Source organism: Trachurus trachurus, assembly GCF_905171665.1.
Source record: "Trachurus trachurus genome assembly, chromosome: 1".
In the NCBI taxonomy this organism is placed as follows: Eukaryota; Metazoa; Chordata; class Actinopteri; order Carangiformes; family Carangidae; genus Trachurus; species Trachurus trachurus.
Window position 1 is genome coordinate 5,454,162 of NC_139891.1, and position 18,644 is coordinate 5,472,805.

Below are 18,644 nucleotides of genomic sequence, written 5' to 3' on the forward strand. Positions count from 1 at the left end.
CAGTGGACCTGGAGGGGGGGTTGGTAACAGGTAGATCACAGACAGAACCAGCAATAAACTTTCTCTGTAACTTCTGTCGATCCCTTGAGAAATCCTGTGTAGGCTATTTACAAAAACCCTTAATTGCTGTGGTTGCACTTTAAGTTGTTTCACATTGGTGTTGCAGTTTGTTTAAAACCAAAAAGAAATGATGACATGTTTACAGCAAATGCATTGGTTATTGGTTTATTTTGTTACTTTTAGTAAGCCCATATGACATTTAGTACTGGGCCTATATCACTTCGAATATTAAGTATAAATCAAACCCAGGCTGCACTTTTGGCTGAATTTGATATCATTTCAGATTTAAAAACCATAGATGGCTAAAAACATTCCAGGCTAGGATGATGATCCGTAGCGACAGATTAGAAAAATTTTAATTAGTTTGTAGTAGCTAGGTGTGTAAATGATCAATAATCAGTATTATTGGCAATAATAGAGGGCCCCTTAGGGCCCCATGGAGGCTTGGGCCGGCCCTGATCACAGATAAACACGGCTGTCAGGTATTTAGAAAAAGAAAAAAAAAGGAACAGTGACTACGAGGCAGCCGCCGGCCATCCTGGCCTACCAGCCGTTCTTCTCCAGAACACAGATGTCCTGTCCGCCCCTGGTACAGCTACACTTGCGCTTCTGCATTTTGTGAGCAGAGGCAACGCTGCTCCGACGTCTGCTCCCTCTGCATGAGCGCGTGGCAGAGCCGCACATATAGAGGCAGCCTCTCAGGAATTATGTCAGAGACGCAACAAAATACCAGAGTATTCTGTGCAAAGCACCAGTCAAGTATGTTTAATGGTCCCATGAAAAACATTGAAAACCGGACATTTTCATGAATTTATAAAACCCGCCCGGACGTAAAAAGTGGACATGCCCGGGTAAAAGAGGACGTTTGGTCACCCTAGCTTAGCTTCCCTTTGTTTGAAATCTTGCCTATTTAATGCACAAATGCTGTGTGCTGTTGCGATTTGTCTTTCTGTGTAACACGGCCTGTGCTCTGTGTTTGTACCCAGGAGGCCGAGGGCTTGTACAAGACGATGGTGAAGCGTTTCCGCCAGAACAAGGCGGTGTGGCTGAGCTACGGGACCTTCCTGCTGCAGCAGGGTCAGAGCGACGCTGCCGCTGCCCTCCTGCAGAGGGCGCTGAAGAGTCTGCCCTCTAAAGAGAGTAAGATATCCTGAAGAGTATGAGTTTTTATGTTACACCCACCACTGACTGAAAGCAGGGAGTTGTCACCCCTTCTACACCGTGTGTAACCGTTCAGACTCTGTTTCCCTGTCCCAGCTGCGTCTCTCCACAGGTTGTAACCTTTATGTGTTGTCATCCTTCCTCCTAGGTGTGGATGTGATTGCCAAGTTCGCCCAGCTGGAGTTCCGTTATGGTGATTCAGAGAAAGGTCGCACCATGTTTGACAAAGTGCTGACAAGCTATCCCAAACGTACTGATCTGTGGTCTGTTTTCATCGACCTCATGGTCAAACACGGATCACAGAAGGAAATCAGGTGAGCCAATGGTCATTTGCCAAGCCTTATCAGTGTATGTACTGTAGTAACACTGACAGCTGTGACCTGGTCATTGTTAAAGGGATAGTTCAACATTTTTGGCGAATCCACCTATTGCCATAATCCCTACAGTCATAGCAGTAGGTTCATTACCTTTGATTATCAGTGCATGTTGTTTTGAGATCTGTGGGGCAGAGACACGAGCTGCCTAGCAAACACAATTGAGGTGAACGGTACAGGTCCCCTGTCCCTCAAAACTCTGTCCGACTCGGTTATGCATTTGCCTCGAAAACAACTCTGTCTCGTAATGTTACATGACATCAACATAACTTCTCCACAAGAGCATTTTGGAGTTGTTGGATTGTGTATTTGATGAGTTTTGAGGGACAGGGGATGTACCATTCACCTTCATTGTGTCTCGTGTCTCTGCCCCGCAGACATCAAAACAGCATGCACCGATAATTAAAGCTAATGAACCTACTTCTATGACTATAGGGATTATGGAAAAGGGAAAAATTGCCAAAATGTTGAACTATCCTTTCAACCAAACAAGTATTTGATGGCGTCCTTCTTCCTGTGTCCTGCAGGGCGCTCTTTGATCGCGTCATCCACCTGAGTGTCGCGGTGAAAAAGATCAAGTTCTTCTTCAAGCGCTACCTGGAGTATGAAAAGAAGCACGGCACACCGCAGAGCATCCAGGCTGTCAAAGAGAAAGCCATGGAGTTTGTGGAAGCTAAAGGCACCGAGGCTGCAAATTAAAGACCAAATACATGTGTGGACAGCAGTGTGTCATACCCAGCATGCGCTAGGTACCTTCCTTTTTTAGGGGGGAAAAAAAATTGTGGCTACAGATGCTCCTTCAGCTTCCTAATAAAAAAAAGAATCACCTTGGTAGCTTGTATTTTAACTTTTTTAAGTGACCTGGACTGTTGAACCTGAAAGTCAAGGTTGCAGAACACAACAAACCTTTGTAAATCATCAAACGAACTGGTATTCAGTATTTCTTCATCTTCCATTTTAATCCATTTTGTATGTAAATGAGTGTGAGCTAAGAAGAGAAAAGTAAATGTTATGACTATAAGTTTACTATGTTTTTAAATGGATGCGTAAAAGGTTCTTTATCAGACTTGTTGGGACATTTTTCTATTTACAGTGATGACTGACCTTTTAAATAAACTCCACCATTGCAATACATTACGTGACGTTTTATTTAAAAGCAACAAATACAAAATAACAATATATATAGGGACACGTTTACATACAATACATACAAGCAAGACTAGTTTTCTATCAGTCTCTTTTTTAAAAGGAAAGGGCCTGGGACACAATCGGTAACAATATTGTCTACGTAAATCATCGTCATGGTTGTAATCCCGCTGGTCGTGGTTTCAGCCGGAGGTTGTGGCTACCTGGAGCGTTTCACCTACACTGGCAGTATTGAAGATGCATGTGTGGCACAGGGTTATAGGGTGACTGACATGGTTTGTGCTGGCTGTATTGGTAACACCCCTGAGATATTAGAGGTATCCGTTCTGATCTTGACGTCCCCGCTGAATGCCTGCATTGTTGTTTGTCTCTGGCAGTGCCCCACTAGTCTTCCAGTGACAGCTGCAATGATATCCTGCTCTCTAAAGTGGCTCCATTTTCCTCTCATGTTTTTTTTTTGGTGAACAGTGCAATATGGAAGTAGATCTAGGAGCATTTTTATGAAAAAGACCCTAATCATCCACCCTCTCCTCCCGACTGACCAAATGAATTTGGTGCTGTCAATATCCAAATTCCCACCAAGGCATATTGCTCAAGGGTCAGCACCGAGGTGGCCACTGGGGATCGTTATCGACATTTCCTGTGAGATGTTTTAAAGATGACTGCTGTCCATCATCCCTGGTGTATTTAATATGGGTGTTTTTCTGTAAGGGGAGTCTGGTTTCCTCTTCCCCAGCTTCCCTTCACACCTCCTCTGGGTCCATGGGACCCTCGGCACCCTGGGGAGCGTCTGTGTGGAGCCGGAGGATGGGTTTGTTGCACATGGGGCACACGCTGCGGATCTCCAGCCACTTAAGCAGGCACCTGACAGAGCACAAACACAAGTCAGATTAAAAATAATGCTGCATGACAATAGCTACTGGTAGATGACAATTAACTCTACCCATGATTTTGTCATTTTAGGAGCTATTACTAATTTTGTACAGGTTCAGTCCAGAATGTAATAACAAAGCTTTGTGGCTACTTTTCTTTTACAGTTTTGTGTCTTGTGAACATGGAAAAAAAAAAAAAAGCTTGCAGGAAGCATTAATAAAGTGAATGATTAGATTTATTAACCTATAGGTAAGTATAGAAAGTCCATTACAAAGTAACTGATTCTTTTATATTTTAAGTGAAATTAAATAAAGAATACAGATTTTAATCAGACATTTAAGGGGGCAATTTCCTTTCTGCTTGTATTTCCATTTCTTCCATTTCGCTGCTTTTTCTTTTCCCATTAACTATTCAATTTGCTGAGTCATTTAACTTCTCCTCCGTTTCCCCTTTGAGCCTTCAATGAGACTTTGGCCTTGCACCGGTAAAACAACATAGAACTATGCAAATTATTACCCGCTGGATTTATACTACATAGTTTGCAACACTTGATGTAACATGAGTCCAGTCAACACTTTGAGGAGCTGTTAAATGTTGGATGTGATTTGTCATCAACCAACTATACCTGAGCTTTGCAAAAAAGACTGGAAACGGGTACGAGAGTGGTAGCCTATTCATTTTAAGTAGGAAAGTAAATAACCACTAATGACACTAGATGTCAACACTCACTTCTTGTGAAATGCGTGTGAACATGGGCACACTCCCAGTTCATCTCTGGTCCTGAATTCTTCCAGACACACCGCACAGGTTTGCTACAAGAAAGAACCAAAATAACAACAGGGTTAGCTTATCTGTTGCCCCCATCGTTACTCAGTCATTTCACCTCTGCCAATAACATTACCATTTGTAGCTAGATCTAGTAAATTACTGTCATGTGACCTAGATTCAGAGCACGACACAAATACCGGCCAATGTTTTTGAAATGGTGTTTTTTATCTTAGCTCTGTTTCAAAGTAATAGGGCTATCTCAACCTCCTCCTATAGTCTACCTACAAGCAGAGATTGCACATTGAATTGAAAACCAAAATTAGCCCTAACCACCAAAACTGCCTTCAGGGGGAAAAAAAAGAAAGCAGTCATTTTAGGAATCACAGGAGACAGGAAAAGATCTTTTTTTATTATACATTTTGAATGAGTGCAGTTACTCCTGGAGTTCTGCTTCAAATAGAGAGTAGAGCGGGCACTCTGACATTTTCTAAAATAGCTGCATTTGAGATACAAGATATTTTCGGGGCATCATTCTCCACTGTGAGTGAGTTCAGCATGGTAATCACATTGGAGAGGAGAAATTGATTGAGTTAACCAAGTGAACCCTCCCAGCTCATAATGGATCATCTGAGCTGGCACGGAAACAAGGGTGGGTAACACAAAATGTGTACTGCTGCTGGGATTTTTAACATACGTGTTTAAAAAGACATGCATATGACAGACAGTGGAACTTACTCCTAGAAGGCTCAGTTTCTTGCTTGCTCCCTTCAGCACCACCTACAGTGGGAAAAGGGGGACGTAGGAGAGAAGCGTATAGGGTCATGTGAATGATGTGTCAGCACTATTATGCTGGCAGAAAAGCCGTGGTGTGTAAAACAAACATTTCAGATGGGTTCAATGTCCTGATCTGACTGGCTAAAAATATCTGCATAACAGTAGTGTGTACAGTGGTGTCGTAGCTTAAAAAATCATGCTGAATACTATTGCCAACACACACAGCTGCAGCCTCAGTTCAACCTTCCCCAAAGCTGAAAACACAATAACACTGTCACCACCTCTACCACACACTACTGACACTCCTTAGCTGCTACCTGTCTATCACTATACAGCAGGTGGATTGATGCTTTAAAAATCAGAGTGTATGTAAAGACACATGCAGGGAGTCAAGGTCATCTGTAAAGAGTGGTGTCGGGTTTCACAACAGATGATGATGGTGCGAAATGCTATAGTAGTATTTATAACCTGCCTCGAAAGCTGGTGTTACATGTTAACCGATGGCGTCAGAAATGTAAAAACATACCTCATTGTAGCTGAACTGCTCCCGTGTTCCTTGTTGTTTCAGCCTGAGAGGAACAGAGACAGAACATCTGTACAAGTGGCTGTGCTGTGACTACAATCAGGCACACTATCAATCAATACTCCCATTTCCTACCACTGCAATAAGAGCCTGCATGGGTTATGGAGAAATCCTCCACCCTGATTTAGTTTAATTTGTATAAGAGTTTTGGTAAATAGTTTTAATGAATTTTCAATTATATTAAGTGTCATTGCATAACTGGATCGTATTGGATTTTTTTTTTTAGGCTATAACATTATCAAAATGTTGTCATTTTTGGTAATGATTCTTAAAATGTGGCTTTTATACCTGCATTAAATGATGACACAATATCACCATATGGAGCAGAAAGCGTGACCATGTAAGTAAATAGTTGCTGATTGAGATAATTGTAATTTATGAAAGTCAGTCACCCACACCATCCGGCAGTTGGTTAACTTAATTTGACATGAAGACTGAACACAGGGGGAAACGCCTAGCTTAGCTTTGTCCATGGGTGACACCAATGAGAGATGTGAGAGTGAACAACAACAACAACAACTTTAGCCTCATTTATACAAGTCATCATAATAATAATAATAATAATAATAATAATAATAATAATAATAATAATAATAATAATAATAATAATAATAACAATAATAGTAATACATTTTATTTATAGGTGCCTTTCTGAACACTCAATGACACCGTACACTGAGTAAAAACAGTGCAACACAAACAATAGTATCTATTTTCATGGTGCACATTTGAACCATCAAAAAGCAAAAGATAGCAAGTATGACATTTTGCAGCTGCACTACTGACCTACCTACCAATATAGTGGCCTGGCTGATCAATCAGTGATCAATTTATCTCGGTATCACTGGTTAATTTGGGTAAAATTGCTAGCAATTGTTAGAAAAGTCTGTTTCTATCCTATTCTAACATCCAGACTACATGTGGCAACTTTGGCAGCTCTGCACAGCAACCCTCCATAAATCTGCATTATGACTGCTAATATTATCACATATTAAAATCTTATTACCAAGGTAGATTTGAATTAATTGTAACCTGCTGTGGTACACTGTGTTGCTATGCTTGTTCAAAATGTTTTAAAAAAAGGAGAAAAAAAACCCATCTCTAGGGGGAGTTAACTGGATGTCTCCTTTTGTGCTCTTTCATCTTTTGCCTTTCCCAGATTCCCAGTCACCTTTGTACCTACCTGAAAAGGTAGCAGCAGAAGATGAGGCTGAGCATAAAGACGAAGAGGCCGATGCCCAGCACAATGACATACACATTGAGTGGGAGGTGGTAGATGTCAGACGTCATGCTGCAGTAGTGTTCAGAGCGATGAGAGCCCAAACCACACAGGCATCCTGTCAGTAAGAGTTTGCAGCACGTTACATATTTGACACACATTTTACCTTTACAACACATTTTACCACCACGTTCCCTTGTCCCAAGCTATAAGTTAACTTAATCAATAATCTCATTTCTTATGTTCTTAAAACAGTATCTTTCACTCGTGACAGAACGTGTTTACTTCAGTGGTTTCTATGTTCACATCCTTAAACTGCACTTTTCAAGGAGCTGCTAAAGCCTGTCTTGCAACTTCATTGTTTACTCTGCCATTATAATCACCTATTGTAACCTTGCCCTTAGACAGTTTCAGTCTAAATCAGGAGCATAAACAACAGACAGAATCATTTGTACAGTCAATTGCACTGTTGTGTAGCTAAGAGAGCACTTAAGCCTATGAGATCTGTGTTTGTTGATCATTAACTAACATGGAGTTATTGTGCCATCTCAGGCTTCTAGTGCCACCAAGCTTGGAGTCTCTGAGTGCGTAATACACATATAAAACTTCAACAACATAGTATGTTGGCTAGCCGGTACTCTACGGTGCTCCAGCTCAGCTCTATACACAATCGAGTTTTATCGGCATGAAACATTTAGCGAGGACTTCGGCGTAATAGTTAGTGTTTGTTTGGGTAAGGTGTGTCCGTGGCACGGTGGTGGCAACTGAAGCTGCTCGTAGGACTGTGTGTTAATTGTCTCTGAACAAGGCAAACATGGAGGAGAGACACCACTTCCGCCACACCACCATCTGTTCCACAGACTCTATAGAAGTGACTGGTTGAGTGTGTGTGTGTGTGTATGTGTGTGACAGCACTGGGGGGGATGGGAGGGGGTGTGCGGTGTCTGTCTGCGTGTATTTGTAAGACAGAAATGTGTGTGCGTTGCAGGTGGCAGGGGGTGGGGGGTGGGGCATATTAAACAGAATGAACTCTGGGGACTAAAGGACCATTTGGTAAAACAATAGCAGAGGAAGCCCCACTTCCACACAGGCCACATGTGTTCCTATTAATTTGTGGCGAGGATGCTCTTTGCCAGCCTCTAAGTGTCTCTCTTTATAGTGAATGAATGGGTACAGCTTGCACGCTGTGGGGGGCATGGGATGGATAATTTGACATGGCTGGGGGTTGGGGGGGATTTATGGGGTGAGGGGTGAGTCTAGAGTAGACCAAGGGCAGCATAATGAGGGATACAATTATGACCCTGGCATGGATGCACTCAGCAGAAACAAAACAATAAGAGGTCAGAGGATGAAATATCTTCAGTTTCAATTGTCATAACTGTCAAATAAACATGACCTTGAATGCGACTTCTTTAAAGTGCCCTCACTCTCCCCAAAACGAAAAAAAAAAAACGAGGCCTCTGTCTGTACTATCTCACGGATTCGCCACATCCATTATGTGGATCCCATTAGCCTGTAGCCAGCAACTAAGTATAAGTGAGTTTATGAGATACAAGTAAGTACATGTGCTACCACCTCTCATGTATTTGGCAGACGGCAGAAAAATCCACTCACTTACCGTTACACCATTGGAATGGTTGCATGAAATTTGACTCCCAGGGCAGCAGCAGTAAATTCAGGCCCTGTCAGAAGCAGGCTGGATGAGAGCCAAGCTCGTGGGCTGGAACTCTGGACGCTGAATCTGTTTGGAGCCTGGATTCAGTCACCGTGAGCTGGATCGCTCCTTTGTTGGGTTGTGTTTGCTCCTCCAAAAAAACAACCATCAAGATTTTTCAGATTTGCTCCAGACTCCACAAATCCTGGTGTGGTTATGTTGGCTCAGCAGTCTGTGCTGCCCAGCATTCCCAAATCTGGATTACCCACTCTCTGTGTAAAGATTGGGAGATTTGGGACTGGAGTTTGGACCAGGACTGGTGGAGACCTCATGTGCTCCTGGATCCCAGGGAGAATGATGTCATCACAAGAGAGAAAGAGAGAGAGAGAGAAAGAGAAGAAGAAGAGACAAAGAAAATCTTGTTGACAAGAAATGATTGTTTTTCAGTTGCCTCATAACGTGTTATTCAGGAGTTGTTGTTGTGAAAAGCTGCGTCTCACTCAACCACTATGCCACAAACAACACAAGCTGCTTAGTAACAGGAAATACTCACATTTCCAGCAGAAAAAGGGGCCCTGTTTGACTTCACTTTGTCTCTACAGTCTCGTTCCCTTCACCAATTTCAGTCACATCCGCCGTTCGAAATGACAGTCCTCTTTCCAATGAAGGTAATTATCTGGCATTAATCTCCGCTTTGTCTTCCTCCCCAAAGCTGCTTTTTTAACAGAGGATTTTCACAAGTCTCATCCCCCTCTCTTCTCGTCTGTTGTCTCCTCCTCCAGTCCTCTGATCTTGCAGTGGGTATTCCTCCTCAGTATAGAAGGCAGAGATGTACTTCTCTCCAAGCCCAAACAAAGTGAGGACAGCTCCATGCAGTCAACAACAGTCCTCTGGCTGGGTTTGGTATTTTGCTGGTGAGCGTGTGTTTGTGTGTCAGTCAGTGCATGTGTGTGAGTGTGTGTGTGTGTGTGTATGTGTGTGCGTAGGGGGGGATCCTACTCTCCCTCAAACCATCTGCTCCTTCAATTGAGAAAAGAAAAAAAAAATCAGAGACAAAGGCGACGTGTGTGCACAAGTGTGTCTGCCTGTGTTGTGTTCAGTCTCCTCCACCTCCAGCTGGCTTTGTCATGGCAGGCTTCCCCTCTTCCTCATTCAATCCATAATGGTGCTCAGAGAGAGAGAGAGAGAGACGGAGAGAGAGAGCCTGCGATTCGCCTTTCCCTTCCTCCCCTTGCTCTTGCTCTTGCTCTGCCTTGGGTTTGTAAACAGATCTCTGCTCATGTGACCAGCCGTTTTGCCTCGCAACTCTCCTCTCCCTCAGCCCTCCCTCGCTACCCCTGTCCTCCAATCTGTAGGCAGAAGGAAGGCAGAATGAGCCAGACACTGACGAATAGGACGCCTGCAAGCATGCTGATGTGTGTGTGTCTGTATGCGCACACCCTCTGTGCATGTATATGTGAGAGGGAGACAAGAGAGACACTTGCAGCAAAGTCAAGGGAGGCCCCGGTCAGTAACATGCGCACGGGCTGATGCCCATGACAACCAAAACAAAACCGTTTGTGTGAAGTGGAGGTCAGGGAGGGGAAGGGGATGCTGCTGCATCATCTCTTCCTCTTCTATTTCCTCTTCTTCACAACATACGCAGATTGTATTTTGAGCTACAGCACTTTATTTTTTTCATGTTTTCTTTGTTTGATCTATATATAAACACCATGTCGCTTCCTTTGAAGTGTAAGAACAGATAGAAAGAGCAGGGATGAGAACAAGAGGAGGCATCTTTGCATATTAGGAGGAGATATCAAGAGGGAAAAACAGAAAAATCACAGCCTGGACAAAGACATTTCATTTGCACGTCGTCCACCCCCACACCAGCGACCCTGGCTGCCAATTCGCTGAGAGAGCGAACAGCTGCTGGGCTACTGGGCGAGCTGTGAGACGGTCAAGGGGAGTGCTGCTCCACTAATCCCCAGGGGGGAGGGAGGGACAGGGCTTCAATGGGATCCGAGCCATTTTCATTCACCCTAACCCTCCCTCCTACCCTCCTGCTCTAGTAATGATGTTACCGTTGAGTGCTGAGGAACAGCTGGATGGACTGCACAGATGCACGAGCATAAATACAGCGCTTAATACACTGCATGCATTGTTGGGTGTTTACAGGTTTTTTTTTTTTTCCAAAGATGTTGTTGCTACAGGGTCGTGTCGTTGGCATGTGAAGGCTGACGGTTTGGGTGAAAGCGCGCCCTCTTGTGAAGTGTGGCTGTGTAAACACCACTGTATCAACAGTTTCCTGAAGACGTGCAGTGAAAATGAAAATGTTATGTATGCAGTGATATTCAAAAGGCTTTTTTTCTTTTTTTTTTGGAGGAGTCAACATTTCCGTGAATAAAAAAAAAAAAAAATTGATCAGGAAGTGGCAGACTAAAGCAGGCACAAACCTGATTGAGAGAAGAGAGGGAGATGCAAATGTTGACCTTGTTTTCTTAGTGACATGTAAATTGTTTCAGCTTACGCAACCTTTTGTTTTTTTTGCATAAATCATAGGTTTGTCTGACTGGAAATACAGTAGCACTGTAGGGTTATCTGAGATCATAGATAATGTTTGTTTTAATGCAGACAGTTACATTTTTTATTGGCTAAGCTTATATTTTTTTCAAGGCTTCTTTGCTTCATAGGTCAGTACAGATCAAACATCTGTCTCTGAATCACATTTGTGGAAACAATTAAGAATGTATTTCCATTCTTTTTGCATTCCGCTTTAGTTTACAACAGGGGAAAAAAGTATTTTCTTTCAAAAGCGTCATAGTTTTTTCTTGTAAGCATGAAGCAGCAGGGAGTATGAAGAAGTGCATGCAGCTCATATGATTCACGTCAACAACTTTCAGTTTTGTGCCCATGCAATATTTACTTGTGAGCAAATACACAAACATTTGATAGTGTTGTTATCAATGCACATTCTCCAGTGTGCTGTAATAATGCTTTACTATGGTCCGGATAGAGCTGCTCTACTTGTGCAGCCTAACATTTTCAGAATTCAAGGTTTCTTGCCAAGCTTGGCCCCACAGAGAGTATAGCGGCACAGTGTGTACACTTCTCATTGGTAAATCATGCCTCAGAGATAAAACAGTACAAACAAGTTTTGGGCTACACCCAGTTGTAGACATCCTCTGAGAAAAATAAACTGTACATGAACCAGGAATATGGTGAAAGTTTGTCATGCTTCATCAGTTAAAGCAGAAGTGAGTGATATATTTGTGTTAATATAAGTCTTAGATAGTTATATCTTCCGACAGCAATCACTTACATAGAGTGTTTGGACTGAAACACGGGTCTCTCAGTCCCTCTGCTCTGCTCTGAGCCGAAGAGAAAACATTTATCGTATCCTACAGTTTTTATCCAATGAGGAGAGAGAACGGCATGCAGGGCTGTGTGTGCAGCCAAGGAACGCCGTGAATGTGGTGACGTAGCGACGAGGACTGTTATGGTGCGTTCAAGGAAACTCGTATTTTTCCGACCGTGAAGTGGTACCAGTTCGATCTGGTACGAGTTCACCGGTCGGAAGTTACGAGTGGCCGTTATAGTGACTTTCACCGGTAAAACAGGTCGGAAAAACACGAGTGGGTTGCCTGGAACGCTACAAAGTCGTAAGTTGTGACTTGAAGCTGTAATTTACGATTTCAAAAGCCTGCCTGGAACGCAGCATTAGCGAAAACGACCGGATCACTCACTTCTGCTTTAAAATATGCATCAGATGTTAAAGGGATAGTTCACCCAAAATTCAAATTTCACTCATTATCTACTCACCCTCATGTCGACTAAGAGCTGTGAGAATATTCAGAGTCCTTTTTTTCGGAACAATTTCTCATGTCGGGGCTTCAATACAAGAGGGACATTACAGACGAGCAGCATGGAGGTATTTGGATGTTTTTTGGTGTGTCTTTTTGGACAAAGAAAGTTGGTATCCATTCACAACCATTATATGGACAAATACTGCTGTGCGGACCCCCCCGTAACTCTGAGAAGGAACGGAGGACTCTGAAAAGTCTCACAGCTCTTAGTTGACATGAGGGTGAGTAGATAATGAGTGGAATTTGAATTTTGGGTGAACTATCCCTTTAAGTGCATGTCAATATATATATATATCATAGTGTTACACATCTAACTAAATTTTAACAAATTCTAAAAGTAGTTATTATTATTCCTCAAACTCTGAAATGATGTAATTGTCTGAAGGCTATACATAATCCAGTTGAGGCTTTTCTTTGTCTCTTTGAACTCCTCAGACCTTACTGTAATACACTGCCCATTCCTTTTTTTCCACTTCATGGGTGTGTCCCTTTACAAACCCGTTTAGTACTCCATTGGCTTCTCCATTCAGCCCACCATTGTTTTCACCATCCATTTGGTCCTTTCTCAGAGCCAGTGCCGGCTTACAGGTGTGCCAGTTCCACAACACCTTGTTCATATCATCCTGGGCCCTGATGCCCAGGAGCTTTTCTTCATCACTTTTCTTATTGTCTTCATCTTCTTCACTGTTGTCGTTGCAGGAGCGATGGCGGTGGAAGCTGCGCATCTCCCCGCTGATATTCTCAAAGTACTGTTGGATGCAGACCTTGGCGAAGCTCTTGGCGTGCTCCTTACAGGTGTCATCGAACATCTTCCGCTCGATGTCAATGTAATGAGACCAGTACTTGGTCTTGAGGAAAGCAGCCTGGGTAAAGCATGGTCGAATAGCCCGGATCAGGAAGGCCGTGAAGGTCATCATGAGCAAAAACATCCACCCACAAGCCTGTGAATGTAGACATATTAGTAGTATACTGCTATTTTGAGTCTTCAAGATAACTTCCTGTGGTCAGAATATAGACAATCGAGATATAGGTCTTAGTGAACCTGGTTAATCTTGAATTAGATTTAGCAGTTATAGATAAAAGAACATGTTGAACCTGTGATGGAAAAGCACAGGTCTCTACTTCCACAGCTCATTAACAGTATCTGTATATCAATAGACCTTTTTTCATAGACATGTTACTTTTAAGCTGGTATAATTACCCTTTGGCTGATCAAAGACCCAAATAAGAGTGTGGGTGTTTTTGAACAGATTGAAATAGGTCCCAGTTCCATGAATGATAAATTTAGAGGCTTATCTATCCCTCTGATAGGCGAAGCGTAAAGCTTTAGTGAACTCAAAGTGTTAAGTGGGTTTGAATCTGGCAGTGGGGATTTAAGTTAAATACAGTTTTTGAGGAATAAAGCAAGGACAATTACATTTTGCTGAGTCATATTTTCAGCACTGAAAGTTGACAAAACTGCTCTCTGTATGTGTCCCTAACTTTTTGGCCAAGCCTTATTTAAAAAACATCCTTCGCACTCACAGCACAGTGTGTTGACTGGTGTTCGGACTGGGAAACTTCCTGTTCTGCCTATAGGCAAAAGGTTAATGACCTCCTGGTTTAAAGCAACTACTGAAACTTTTTTTACTTTATAATAATAAAAAAAATCTGGTTACCTGGGATATACACTTGATGTATCGCGATGCTGCCACTCTTATTTCCTGATTCTCAAACAGGTCCTTGCATGGGATCTTTGCCAGGAGTTTCATCTTCTCCGTCTCTGACAGCCCCTTGAAAAGACTGTAATTCCCAAACCTGTCAATATCCAAGTTGACGCTGAAAGCACACAGAAAACTCTTTCCATCCATGAGAGTGACAGACACCCAAACAGCAGGTGCTATCAGGGATCTCTGCGTGATTGAACAAAACATGTAGCGAAGAATTGTAGGATCCTTACTCCGCCTGCCTGTGGGCCTTTTCCACTCCTCAGCGAGCACTGACACATTATTGTTCAGTACAAAACCTAACAAGAAGAACCATATAGGTGGAATAAAAAGAAGTCCAATCCCATAGGTGTAGTTGTACTCTGGCATGCATGGGCAACTGAATTCAAATGCAGAGTACATCTGTGCACTAGCGAGTGCCATGATACCACAGATCCCATTCATAAAGGACTCCTGGTTGGATTGAAGGAACTGGAACATCATACGAAACTTATCCATTTTGGGAGTTGTGGTGGATCTTCGCCTCTGATGAAATCAAATCTGTGGAAAGAAGTGCAATAGATAGTTTCAAACTAGTTAGTAAACAAGTTGTAAGAAAATGAAGCACACTGATCGTTGTGTCATTATTGTGCATATAAATCACTTAACCTTCACTTTGAAGTGATTATACTTGTGACTAATGGTTTTATTGATACTTAACTGGATTTGTGATGTCTTACAGTTCTTATATGTGAGAAATATCTATCACAGTTGTCACATTATTAACTGTGAGTAATGAACCATGGTCAACAGTGATATAATTTGTCAAAATTAACCTGTGGTTACAATGTTCATCAGTCTGTTGATGTTAATGTTAATAAATACACTGCACCCCTTTTCACAAAGCAGAAAATTAATGATATGTGAAGTATGGTGTGTGTTCAATAAAGCATTTGAACACAATTTATTAACCACTAAAAATGCCATTATTTAACATGATTTATTAATGTATGTTATTAGAGAGTTGTACCAGAGTCTCACCTGCTCATATTGAACTATATGACTCTAAAGTTTTATCCAGCTTTCACACAGACAGAGGTTTTCTAAGTGTATCTAGTGACAAAACAACAATGACAATTGGTCAGAAAGTAACAGCACAAACACACTTACCTGTTTTTCTGAGCGTGGATGAACAAAATGAAAGGAAAATTTAAGTAATGTTAATGCCCATAGTAAAAAACAAAAAACAAAACAAGCTTGCACTTGAGTAGGTTTTGAAGCTCTGCCTGAGTGTTTCTGGAGTTTCTGTAGTGATTTTCAAAGCTGACCACATCATCTGTCATCTTGCCCCTCCCCATGCACCTGTGTTTAGTGTGATGTAAGAGGATTCACATTCAGCCCACACTTTCTCTAAAGTAAACCTGCTACAGTGCTGGGAAAACATTGACATAATTTCCAGTCAGCCCTTTTACAGATTATTGATATTGTTAATAACTTAGACAAACATATTAAGTTGTGGCGTTAACTCAATTCGGACTGTGAGACGGGAGTGCTCTTCAGCTGTAACCATCCAGACATGCAAATACTCCCTCGAAACATGCAAATACCTGTGACTTTGGCTGGCAAATTTGGTTGTTGACTAAGAGGTGAAGGGTGAATCTTTTGCCACTTAATCAGAACCAAATCAATGCTGGCTTTTACATGCAAAATATAATATCTATTTTACAATCTCTGGTTTATTTCACTACTTCGTTTTGAACTCAACTGCTCCCACTGAATGAGGCAAAGCTTGACAAACCAGTTGGAAGACCACAAGAGAATAAAAGGCAGGGGCTTACTCTTGTATTCATAGGCACAAACCATTTTCACCACATAGTTAGGTTTTATTTGACCCAGACAGATATGCAGCCCTAATGTTTGGTTCTCCTCACTGTGTAACACAGCGTCATGCAAACTGTTCATGCTTCATTTGAGGGACTCAAAGTAAATGACTCATTTGAAACTTTTCGGAACGTGCAGTGAAACTTACAGGAAACCGGTGCTGTCTTTTTTCTTCAGTGTATTGCACAGGAAAATGTCACAGCAGAGCACATGGGCAGGGTGTACAGGAAATAAGTCACAAAAGACAACCTACATCTAAAATAGGAAGAGATAACTGAGCCTGTAGCTGTGCAGGGTTACTCTCACTTGCTTCCTCCTTAGTACCTATTTACACATTACCGGAACATTGCATTATTGAGGTAAGCAATCGTTTGTTCTGGTGTGTATTCCTATTGTTCTCCTTTAGCCTAAATTTTGCAGTGAAATGTTTAAATGAATATACAACTCAATCTTAGATTAAAGTGGATGCTTTTTAGGCAATCAAGGAAGTAGCTCATTGCTTTTTAGCTTTGCATCATTGTGAAACTTACTGGCAGGAACATTTCTCATAATATATAAACAAAATAGTAATAAGTCATTTATTTGTACATATTGAATGAGTCACTAATGCATTTTCAAAATGACTGAAATGATTTGTAACAACTCTTTATTCTGTTTGCTTCTTCATTCATAGTATTGACAATGCAAGATACTCTGCTACGAGTGTTTTTGGTGACTGTGGGTCTCCTAACGTGTCCGAGGGATGACCCTGGGGTAGAGGAGCAATTGGATGATATTGTTACCATGGGAATACTGAAGCAGGAAGAGAAGCTGCTAAGGGAAGAAGAGAAACTAGACCAGGAAATGGCACCCGTCAGTGAGAAAATGACACAAACTGATGACAGGGGGCCTCAGAGTGACATGAGAAAAATGACCAAGGAGCAAAAGCAGACTGATGAACATGTTACTAGCACCAAACAAGATTCAAAGGAAGACAACGCTGATCAAACATTATCAGCAAATTCTGATCCAAGTCAGCCACAAACGTCCAGAGATGAACCGTCACAAACGGAATATGAGCAAAATGGAAACCCACTGTTTGACATGAGTAAGTTGGGGGAAGACATTCAGACTGAACCACAGGGGCAACAAGACAAGCCCGAGGAGAAGGAAGACTCCAAAGAGGAAGCATCATCTAAATCAGGGGGTCACATCAAAGTGTCAGAAAATGAAACCTCAGAGAAGGGAATCGGCGACTGGGGGGAGGACTACCTCTGGTACATATGGAATACCTTCTCCATTATCTCCATGATCCGCTTCATTAGGAAATACTTGAGAAAGAATTCCCAGATGAAACAAAGTGAAGTTGGTACCTCTTTCCCAGGGACTGGTGAGGTGCCGCTGCCCGACAGTGACACTCTGCAGAGTTTTCATTCAAAATGTGTCTCATCCAATAAGAAATGGAGGGAGGATGAATTTTTGGAAGGCTTTGCAAATGACCTGGTGGAGACCATGAGAACCATCTGTGATAAAAATGAAGGTATGGTGATTGAGGACTGTCAGATGTTGGATGCATGTGATATAATTGTTCCCTTTGCCCCCCGTGAGCCTTACAGCTTTCAGTGCCTACTCAGGAATAAGCAGGCAAATGGCCTGGTGCCTGATATGCCCATCTGTGGTCAAATAAAAGTCATGGAAAATAAGAAAACCCAAAATGGCTGCCCCTGCCAGTCCTCTGACGCAGATGACGATATGGTTTGCCTGCTGCATTGTGAAAATGAGAAATTAAAGACAGAAGTTAGTGACGTTTGTGACGGCCTTCTTTGCTCCAAGAATACTCCTTTTCTGTCAAAATCACAGGTTACCAGGTGGTTTCAGAGCATTATCAAACAGGCGTGGGCGATGATTTCATACAAGTACGAGTTTGAGCTCAACATTCGGTACATTGATGCTCCAGGTTCCCTGGTTGTTCGATTCAGATCAGGGAAGAAGATAAGCTTCAGCATGAATCCTGTAGTTAGATTCAACACTGCTGCTCATTTCTACATCACACCTTGCTCCCCGAACAATTTGGACACTTTCTGGACGCTCTCCTTGACCGTGTATGAAGATCAGCTCTTACAACATCTCTCTAAAAGCCTGCCTTTAAACTCCTGCCACATTCAAACTCTTGAAATTGCACTTTTCCTTCACAAGAGACAGACCACACTGTCTGGAACTAGTGCACTCAAGAATTTTCATTTCAAAACTGCTCTAATGCATCTGCTGCTGACCAAAGACTCATCACAGTGGGAACCCAACCATGTGGCCGATAGGCTGCGAGACCTGCTTGTCTTCATGCAGAGGAGCCTGGAGAAGAAGTGCCTGCACCATGTTTTTATTGGGAACCCTCTAACTAAGGCTATAGTTAAACTCCCTGCTGCATTTGTGCACGCAAAACCAGTGAACCTCTTCCATCCCCTTGTGGTACATGACTGTATCTACAGAAACGCTCTGCTGCATTTCCAGGAAGTGCTAAAAAATGCACACATGCTGATATGTGATCATGTTGACCAGTCTCAGCCATTTGAGAAAAATGCAGTTTTAAGATGAAGTTAACATTTATGGTTTTTAATCTCGACTGATGAATGAATGACTCAGGA

At 42.3% G+C, this 18,644-nt stretch overlaps 4 protein-coding genes across 6 annotated transcripts in view; 2 read left to right on the plus strand and 2 right to left on the minus strand.

Annotated features, from left to right (window-relative positions):
* pdcd11 (programmed cell death 11) overlaps positions 1-2,729 on the plus strand; it is a 26,021-nt gene extending 23,292 nt beyond the window's left edge. For both annotated transcript variants that reach the window (XM_083975072.1, XM_083975073.1), the window contains exons 34-36: positions 1,047-1,200; positions 1,370-1,535; positions 2,123-2,729. In XM_083975072.1, the coding sequence (XP_083831198.1) occupies positions 1,047-1,200; positions 1,370-1,535; positions 2,123-2,294 (492 nt within the window). In that variant the 3' untranslated portion in view covers positions 2,295-2,729. The remainder of the gene's footprint in view (positions 1-1,046; positions 1,201-1,369; positions 1,536-2,122) is intronic.
* Positions 2,726-9,880, minus strand: LOC310988735 (RING finger protein 122). 2 transcript variants are annotated; one of them, XM_083975432.1, is made up of 8 exons: positions 9,723-9,853; positions 9,166-9,632; positions 8,577-8,950; positions 6,923-7,076; positions 5,683-5,725; positions 5,118-5,159; positions 4,344-4,426; positions 2,726-3,605 (listed from the first exon to the last, which is right to left on the minus strand). In XM_083975432.1, the coding sequence occupies exons 3-8, from the start codon at positions 8,599-8,601 to the stop codon at positions 3,485-3,487; spliced, it is 468 nt and encodes a 155-aa protein (XP_083831558.1). In that variant the 5' UTR covers positions 8,602-8,950; positions 9,166-9,632; positions 9,723-9,853; the 3' UTR covers positions 2,726-3,484. The 2 variants fall into 2 exon arrangements, with proteins under 2 accessions (XP_083831558.1, XP_083831557.1); XM_083975431.1 differs by having other exon boundaries at positions 9,166-9,880.
* Positions 9,881-12,749: 2,869 nt separating this feature from the next.
* Positions 12,750-14,938, minus strand: calhm1b (calcium homeostasis modulator 1b). Its single transcript, XM_083975362.1, has 2 exons — positions 14,116-14,938; positions 12,750-13,398 (listed from the first exon to the last, which is right to left on the minus strand). Exons 1-2 carry the CDS (start codon positions 14,659-14,661, stop codon positions 12,889-12,891), a joined length of 1,056 nt encoding a protein of 351 aa, XP_083831488.1. The 5' UTR covers positions 14,662-14,938; the 3' UTR covers positions 12,750-12,888.
* A 1,388-nt stretch (positions 14,939-16,326) lies between these two features.
* Positions 16,327-18,594, plus strand: LOC310992919 (inositol 1,4,5-trisphosphate receptor-interacting protein; the record flags this gene model as incomplete). Its single annotated transcript, XM_083981149.1, has 2 exons — positions 16,327-16,382; positions 16,697-18,594. Exon 2 carries the CDS (start codon positions 16,705-16,707, stop codon positions 18,592-18,594), a length of 1,890 nt encoding a protein of 629 aa, XP_083837275.1. The 5' UTR covers positions 16,327-16,382; positions 16,697-16,704.
* Positions 18,595-18,644: the final 50 nt, after the last annotated feature.

What these genes read in the sequence shown, in the direction of transcription:
- LOC310988735 (XM_083975431.1), bottom strand. Translation starts at nt 8,601, where the DNA reads ATGCAACCATTCCAATGGTGTAACG. An exon ending in ACCATTCCAATGGTGTAACG is followed by an intron (nt 7,077 to 8,576) that starts GTAAGTGAGTGG and finishes TCTTACTGACAG; the next exon opens with GATGCCTGTGTGGTTTGGGC. An exon ending in AGCAGTTCAGCTACAATGAG is followed by an intron (nt 5,160 to 5,682) that starts GTATGTTTTTAC and finishes TTCCCACTGTAG; the next exon opens with GTGGTGCTGAAGGGAGCAAG.
- calhm1b (XM_083975362.1), bottom strand. Translation starts at nt 14,661, where the DNA reads ATGGATAAGTTTCGTATGATGTTCCAGTTCCTTCAATCCAACCAGGAG. An exon ending in ACATCAAGTGTATATCCCAG is followed by an intron (nt 13,399 to 14,115) that starts GTAACCAGATTT and finishes CTACATTCACAG; the next exon opens with GCTTGTGGGTGGATGTTTTT.